Raw genomic sequence first — 8,459 nt, forward strand, 5'->3', positions numbered from 1 at the left:
AGTCACACAGTTCAAGCTGTCCTGGGGCCTCTGCAGTTCACTGAGCCACAGTGATGTCAAGAAAATCAGATAAGCAGTTTCCACTATATCCAAGGCACAGTGGTGGATCGAGGCCGGCCTTGCTACCTCAGGCCACGTGCAGCACTGCTCCCCAGGCTGCTGCCAAGCTCCCGACCCCAGGAGAGGGGCTGGCACAGTGGCAGTGCAGGGCAGCCGCTCCATGGCTGCTGCATGATCTGCGCATGTGCAGCTCTGGACGGCAGATGGGAAGGAAGGATGGGGGCTCAAGCTTTGCATCGGGCGTTCCAAAGACCAGTAGGTTTGGGGAGCCCCAGACTCAACGCCCTCTGAGGCACTTTCTAAGCCAGATTTCACCCATCTCTGAACTTTTTCCTCGGTGGCAGGCTTAGAGTTCTCAGTGTGATGGTGAAGTAAGTGGAGGGCAAGGGTGTTCATCTCGCACATGACCCCATGCATCCCCATTTCCATCCTTCTCCCTCCAAATGCCACTGGGAGGACTTCTTAAAGGGAGTGGGAAGTTGAACATTTTCAGCAAAGCCCTTGGCTCTGAGCACAGTGAGCAGCTCGCAGGTCCTGGCTGCCTCAGATGCCAGATGCTTGTGGTCAGAAAGGGAAGTCTCTTCCTAGTGCCTGGTGGTCTGGGCCTGGTCCTCAGTTAGAAACACTTTCTGGGGACAGAGGAGCCAGCCTGTGTGCTGGGTCTCTAACAGGTGTGCCAGCACATCTGTCCTGCCCATCCTGCAGGTCAAAGAACCCTCCTGCCCCACAGGCGAGGTCACAGAGAGCATTGCCCCCCAGGGCCTGTGGGACCTCAGGCAGAGGGGCCTGTCTGTACCACAGGGTGCCGATGCGTGGGGAGAAGGCGGTAGGCCCCGGATAGAGTTGGGAGAGGAGTCCCAGTGAGGGGCTGGATGACCTAAGGAGCTGGGAGGAGGGAGAGGAAAGGAAGGACACAGCTCTTGTTGGGTGGCTTCCCAGGGGTGGGGAGAGAAGGGAGGCCCCTGACCTGAGGCATCAGTGGGCCAGGGCAGGAAGGTTTTGATGAAGCAAGGGGCCCAACATCCACCTGGAGAAGCAGAGTGGGGACTGGTGGCTTAAGACTGGATGTTTGCAGGGCCCACCCCATTCGAAGTCCCACCTGCCACGAGTATCTGCAGAGACCGTGGCCCTCTTGCGGGGTCAAGACAGAGATTCCCACCGAGGACTGGAGGGAGGGCAGTGAGGGGCAGAGGGCGAGGTGAGCCTGAGTGTCAGGGCAGCTCAGAAAGCCTCAGGGGCCTTGAGTTCACATCCCAGCTCCAAAGTAACTGACCGTGGGCCAGAGCAAACCGTTGCATTCTCTGAAGCTATGTTTCTTCATCTATCAAGGGGAGATCACGCTTAGCTTGCAGGACCATTGAGAAATCCAAATGACATGATGCCTGAGGGGGCTCCTTTCTCCAGAGGCACGGACCACCAGCTGCTGTGTGTATCAGAACCACCTGGTCCTCCCTCCTTGACTCCTGGGGGTTCAGCAAGTCCCACACTGCCTGCGAGCGGCTCTGAGCTAGCATGGGCCTCTGCGCTGAGGTCCATGCTTGACTACATGTGCCACATTGAGTAGCCAGAAGTAGAGATGGGAGGAAGAAATTGAGCCCATGAGCAGAAACAACTTGGCTCAAAACCTGAAGGGAATTCCCGTGAGGATGGAGAAGGGGCCTTGAGGCTGAGTGAGAACCGGAGGCATTTTTGTTGCTGGCAGTGCAGGCCGAGCGAAGGGAAGTCAGCCTGTGTTGAGGCTTGGGCCTGGGCTCGGGGTGGCTGCTCCAAGGGAAGTGGCTTTCCGGTGGCTCCGTGGGGCTGCAGGTGTCTGGGAGGTTGATGCCAGGAAGGCTGAGGCGAAGGGGGAGAGGACGGCCATCTAAAGTACCAGGCACCATAAGCATCTGAGGTGGGCAACTCTCATGGGAGGGAGGAGCCTTGGATCACAAAGGGAAGGGAGATGGGGCGCAGGGATCCTCTCCAGGGCGATTCTCAGAGGGAGGGCCAGACGTCCAGCTGAGGGTGGGGACTGATAAGGAAGAGACGAGTAGCTTCTCTGAGAGAAGGGAGAGCAGGGTCACCCTGGGCACACCTATGGTGCAGTCACAGGAGAATAGGCCCTCCAGGTCACCCTTTCCCAACGACCCACAGGCACCTGGCAGAGGGCCCTGGAGTTTCACCCGGATGAAATCACTGGACAGACCTACAGGGACCTCAGTAGGCCATCTGACAGAGTCTTGCAATGTGAGAGGACTGCCAGTCTGGCTTGTCTCTGGCTGGACGTGGCTTCAGGCCCGCTGCTACTGGAGGTGAACCAGGGCCCGAGTTCAGTCCCACCTAACTCAGGCAGTCTCAGGGACAAAGTCTGGTGACACTGACACTGGCATCCAAGGGAGCCACTGCTGGAGAGTCACAGGGGATAGAGAGGGGCCTCCAGGAAGATCTCAGGGCCCTGTGTGTCAAACAGCAAAGTCAGGTCTTTGGAAGATACAAAGAGCTACAGGGTGTGACAACCTTCCTTCCTCCTCTCCCTGGGCCAGTATGCTGGGTGGATACTGTGTTTGTTGACTAATTTGCCTTGACACGTTAATATCACATGTCCATTCTGAACAGTGGATCAACATTGTATCAACAATGGATGGCACGGCGCATGGCAGGCCCTCAAAAAATACAGCACATGTGCACGGCCGAGTGGATGATTATCTCATTTTACAGTTGGAAACTGAGGCTCAGAGAGGTCAGGCAGCTACCATGCTAGTGAGTAACTGGTGGCCCCACGATTAGAACCCACACCTGTGTGATGGCCTAACCTGGGTTCCTCTCACTGTTTCCCATGGCCACATTGTGGGAAAAGCCTTGGCCTGGGAGCCAGGTAACCTGGCTTTGGGCCCTGGTTCAAGCCCTCCATGGAGTATGAAGGGGCGATGTGGGGTGGGGTGGAGGACAAGGAAAAGCTTCCTACAAGGTGGCATTTGGGGCAGCTCTTGGGAGTTGGTAAGATTTCAGAGGTGAGTTGAGTGGAGAAGAAGGGGAATGGGTAGGGCATTCTGAATGTAGAGAAAGGAGGTGGGGAATTCGCATGTGAGAGGAGGAGGCTGGAGCATGGAGTTCTCGGGGCAGAGGTGGTGGGTGCAGTGGTCAGACACTGGAAAGAGACATGGAGCCTGGGAAACGTGATATTCACCAGTCCTTTCTCAGAATGGCCAGTTTGCTGATTTCACCCGTTGCTCTCAATCCTCTATTGGATACCCAGCTTTAAGGCTTTTGAATATTTCAGCAAATTGTTAGCTGGCCAGTTTTTTGCTTGATCTTTTTTTTTTTTAAATTAATTAATAATTTATTTTTGGCTGAGTTGGGTCTTCATTGCTCCGCACGGGCTTTCTCTAGTTGTGGCGAGCAGGGGCTACTCTTCGTTGTGGTGCGCGGGCTTCGCATTGTGGTGGCTTCTCTTGTTGCAGAGCAAGGGCTCTAGGTGCACAGGCTTCAGTAGTTGTGGCATGTGGGCTCAGGAGTTGTAGCGCATGGGCTTAGCTGCTCCGCGGCATGTGGGATCTTCCCGGACCAGGGCTCAAACCTGTGTCCCCTGCATTGGCAGGTGGATTCTTAACCACTGCACCACCAGGGAAATCCTGCTTGATCTTTATATCAGCATTTAAAGAAAGGTTTCATTTGTTTCTGCCCCAGATCCCTGCTACAGCAAGGACAGAGAAGAGTCATGATGTGGTCCAGCCTGGACTGCCTGTCTTGGAGGGGTCTAGTGAGGGGCTGGTGGGTGGTGGGAGGGGGCTGTGGAGTAGAGACAGAGGGAGATGATTAAGGGGTGGACAAGGGAGAGGCTGGGGCAGAGAGAGGGAGAAAAGGGGCAGTGGTTAGGGAGGCTGAGGGAGCAAAGAATGGGGGAGCTGGGGGAATCTAGGAGACAGCAGAAGGGAGAAGTTGGAGCAGTAAACGAGAGAAACGAGGGACATGGGGAATTGTGGGGAATAGGGAGCAGAGGAAGGAAGAGAAGGAGGAAGAAGAGGCAGAATGTAGGGAAGAGATGGGACAGAGAGGGAAGGTGGGGGATAGAGGGATTGAGGGTCAGAAGGAAATATTTACTCTTCAGTACTATATTATCATTTCTGAGAAGGTGGTATTCTAGAATACATTCTTCATGAATATACTGTAAGAATATTCACAGAAAATATTTAAGAAGTATAGTTGTAAGACTCGTTCACACGTACTGAGTACATTCAAGGGTGATATACTAAGCATCACCCTACTGCCTTTCGTTTTCCTAAAAGTGCTGCCAGGGAATGAAAAAGGGTCAGGTAAGACTTCCCAGAAATCTTTGGATCTGTGAAAGTTATCCTATCGGGACTTGAATTACTTTAAATCGACAGAGCCAAAGGAACAAATCAATTTGCTAAATTTGGGCTACGTCTCTGGGCTATGTGGGTCCACCGCCTGGGCTTTCCCAGCAGATGGCGTGACGGTTGACAGGACAATCTCACCTGCGAAGGACCCCAATTCCCAATCCTGTCCTGAATCACTTGGCAGAACTCTGATGAGAATAACCAGGGATTTGTGACTCAATTTATTGAGAAAAAAATCAGTCCCATCCATTATAGGACTGAATTTTGCATGGGAGAATGCTGTACTGACCTGCCAATGAGCTGGAAATGACTGAATTGGTTGCCCAGAAAAAGTCTTTATTGTTGTTACTGTAACTGTTATTATCTATAATGATTGTAACACTTTTCGGGTAAAATGGGTTAGCCTTATCTTCTCTGCAAGTATTTCCTCTAAGATTTCTCCTTCACCTTTACCCAAATGGGACGGATTGTCCTTAAGAGGCATTGGCTGGAGATTGAGGAAGTAGATCTGGGCTGTGCAAGTGTGGAGTAACTTTGCATAAGCAGAAGCTTTCTCAAAAGATGATTTTTTTCAAAGAGCCTTTTGGAGCCAGCGATTCCCCTGCAGTGCCCCTCCTGACCTGCCCCCTCTCACCACAATGGAAATGTGACATGCAAATCTCTCCTGAAATTTGCTGCTGGGACTCTCACTGAAGTGTTTAATCATAATGTCATTTGAATGAATTCTCAGGGTGGGGAAATAATGAACAGAGGGATGCTTTCACCCCTCTTCTAACGACTCTTTTATGGTCACACCCCCATACCTCCCCTCTGAGATGCCACACCCGGCTGCTTATGCTGTACACTGACGTGTGTCGTATGTGGAGGAGAACGGACCCACTGTGGACCACTTATAAAGGCAGAGAAGTCTGTAACCTGTTCTCCTCCCATACGTGTTGGGGGAATCCATGAAATAATGGAAATAATTATTTTTGACGGTGCTTCAGAATGGCCGAGGGTGTCATTATCCCAAACGGATGACCCATTAGCCCTCCTGCACCACCATCCTCTGGGCCAGTTCCCTGGTTGGGGAAACCAAACAATAGGAGGTAGTTCTTATACTCAACACCTAACTCTTCTAGAAGGGTCCTCTAGCCACATTAATATGACAAACTTGGCTAAGTGTCAGATGGGCTTATAGCGAGGTTCTGAGGCTCCTGGGTAGGAATCAAGCTCACTTTGAGTTTGGAATCTGGAAAAGGAGTGGGCTATGATTTGCTTACTTTAGGCTCTGCAGACCGAAAACACACTTCATGAATATTATCCAAGAAGTATTTGGCTGAACCATATGAAATTGCCAGTTTTGTCAAAAATATTCAACTATGAGCAATTCCTTATGGTTCAGCCAAATAATGAAGAGATAAAAAGACAGCTTTGTGAAATCTAAGTCCTTTTGGTCCAGTTCAGAAGCTGGGGGTGGCAGAAGGGAACAGATATTTCCTGGGCACCTGTAGTGTGTTGGAGCTGTCACAATAGTCACTTCATGAGCACTTAAGTAATGAGCACTTAATAAGCCCAGTGGACTGGGCACATCACACCAAACACTTGGCGAGGATCGCCACCTGCTGTGCTGCTCACAGAGAAAGCTACAGGCTGGAATTCACAGCCAGGTCAGTATGGGGAGCCCACTTCTGAATGAATCCTCACACAGCGCCTGGCACCACACACTAGACGTGCAGTCAACACGGGCTCCCTTTGCTCCCTGAACTCTCAGGCTCCAGCGTCTCTGGTGAGGAGGGGAGAGGGGAAGCCCTCCTCCTTCTTCCTCTTCTGAGCCCTCACACTCAGGGTGGGAGTGTTCCCTGGTGTACACTCTGCTGGGAGCCAGCGACGACCTCCAGGTTTGCAAAAGGCTTCTCCTGGCCTGGGTCTCTCGTTCTTTCCCTCTGCATTCCTCTGGGGACCTCTCCTGAGAATGTGAGCTGCCCAGGTGTGGAGACATAAGCTAGTGCCACTCTGGGCCACCGGCTCGAACTCCTAGACCAGCCTGAAGCCAACCCTTTTACTTTACATTTGGGGAAACTGAGACCCAGAGAGGGGGGCAGAGTGAGCTAGTGGTCAGGCCCGGATGGAACTCAGGCCTCTGGACCCCCAGCCCTGCGCGTTCTCCCCACAGCCGAGGTGCCATCTGTGGAGCCCTAGGAAGTGGGGCACAAGTAATGGTGGTCACAGCGCTTGCCCAGTTAAGTGGCCTCTCAGAGCCCCTCGCCCCCGAACTTGGGTCCCAGCCGCCCCGACGTCCGCACCCTGTCCCGGCCACCCCAGCCCGTCAGGGCCGGGCGTCCTCACCGCGCCGCGCTCAAAGTCGTTGTAGAAGGGCTTGTCCAGCAAGTGCTTCTCGCTGCAGCCCGCGGAGCCCACGAGGCTGAGGTAGATGTAGTCGTCGGTGCCCGCGAACCACTGGCTGCCGGTGGCCACGGTGACGGTGTAGGAGGGCATGGTGGCGCGCAGCGAGGACCGCGGGGCGCGGGCGCAGCGAGCACTGAGAGCTTTGGCGCGAGGTAAGCGCGCCCGTTCCTGCACCTCACCTCCTCCACTTGGCCTCTGTGTTGGCAGTCAGGGGACTGGGGCCACCTCAGCTGCTATCCCCTCCTCCCTCCCTCTATTCATTCTCTCACTCAGTTTCTCATTCATTGTTTTCACTCTTCACCCTTCCCTCCTGCCTCGGCTTTCCTCACTGCCAGGCCCTTGTGAGGCATTAGGTTTGGACTCCAGGGATGCCTGGAAAACCAGACACAGTCCCTGCTCTCACCAAGTCCCCAGGGTTAGAGGGAGGCCGCGCGACTGGGGCACTTAGCCATGCTGTGATTACTGAGAGCAGGGGTGCTCTGGGAGTCTACAGCGGGAAGAGGAGCCCACCTGGGGAGTCAGGAAAGCTTTTGGAGGGGTGACACCTGAGCTGGTACTGTGGAGCGCAGAGACTTCCGTGGGCTTTGGCTTCTTCCACAGGCTTGGCTGAATGTCACTCTGCTCCGGGTGCAGGTGGGCACTGAGGTGAGTCAGGTGCCAGCCACACTCAGGCCTGGAGATTGTCAGTGTGTAGTGGAAGGAGGGCAACAAGAGAAAGGGAGGCCAGGATAAGAAAACCCGAATCTGGACACCTAAGGCGTTGTCTGGAGGAGGTTGATGCGCTCGGAGGCGAGGGGTTGCAGAACTCGGGGGCAGGGAGGCTGGGCGTGTGATGGGAAAGGGGGTAGACTTGTTTGGAGATGGCTTCTGGGAATGGACCCATGGCCGGAAGTCCTAGGGAAGAAGATGTGGACTCCACAGCAAAGATGTTCCATGAGTCAGAGGTGGTACTTGGAAAACCCGCTGCCTGGCAGAGTAATGGGTTGGCTATCATTTACTTTTAATTAATTAATATTTTAATTTATTTAAAAATTTTTTATCGGCTTTCTAACTGATGATGGGCGAGGCTTGGAAGGCATGGTAGTAAAAGGCTTTGGACACTAGAAGGAAGCTTCGTGCGGGTGGTAAGCTTTCCAACTGCTGTGACCTGATCTCAGAAATCTTCTGTATTCCCCTACACGTCCTCTGTACCCAGCTTCAGAACTGGGTCTGACTGTGGTACACATTCAGTAATGAGTTGAACTAAATTTAAAAATAAGTTCATTCCACGTGAGGTTGTGGGTACATGAAGTCACCTGTTCTGCACACTCACTTTTGGGGACGGGCAAAGAGGCAGGCTCAAGGCAGTCTCCCCATTTCTGGGAGCCTGGGCTCCATCTGGTGGCAAGTCCCGCTTTCTCCTCTGCCTGACAGGACCACCACTCTGGACAGAGAGAGAGTGAGTACTTGCCATTCTCTACAGGTGGGAGATGAGGGCAGATTTCAGTGGGACTGGCTTTATTTATCAAAGGACAAACACCAGAGGGATTCTCTGGGAATCAAACTGTAGGACATGAAAGACTCGGGCTACAGCTGAGATAGGGTGGATGAAGATAGCACAAAAGTGGGATCCAACCCCTGCCATGCAAAATGTATGTTCCAGGAAACCCTGGAGAAGGTGTGAAGGATGGCTAT

At 53.2% G+C, this 8,459-nt stretch overlaps 1 protein-coding gene across 3 annotated transcripts in view; it reads right to left on the minus strand.

Annotated features, from left to right (window-relative positions):
* Positions 1–6,942, minus strand: part of ALOX5 (arachidonate 5-lipoxygenase) — a 55,476-nt gene extending 48,534 nt beyond the window's left edge. For all 3 annotated transcript variants that reach the window (XM_024739114.1, XM_024739113.1, XM_024739112.1), the window contains exon 1: positions 6,726–6,942. In XM_024739114.1, coding sequence (XP_024594882.1) covers positions 6,726–6,875 — 150 coding nt within the window. In that variant the 5' untranslated portion in view covers positions 6,876–6,942. The remainder of the gene's footprint in view (positions 1–6,725) is intronic.
* Positions 6,943–8,459: the final 1,517 nt, after the last annotated feature.

The sequence above is a fragment of the Neophocaena asiaeorientalis genome, unplaced genomic scaffold (assembly GCF_003031525.2).
Source record: "Neophocaena asiaeorientalis asiaeorientalis breed wild unplaced genomic scaffold, Neophocaena_asiaeorientalis_V1.1 scaffold202, whole genome shotgun sequence".
Taxonomy (NCBI): Eukaryota; Metazoa; Chordata; class Mammalia; order Artiodactyla; family Phocoenidae; genus Neophocaena; species Neophocaena asiaeorientalis.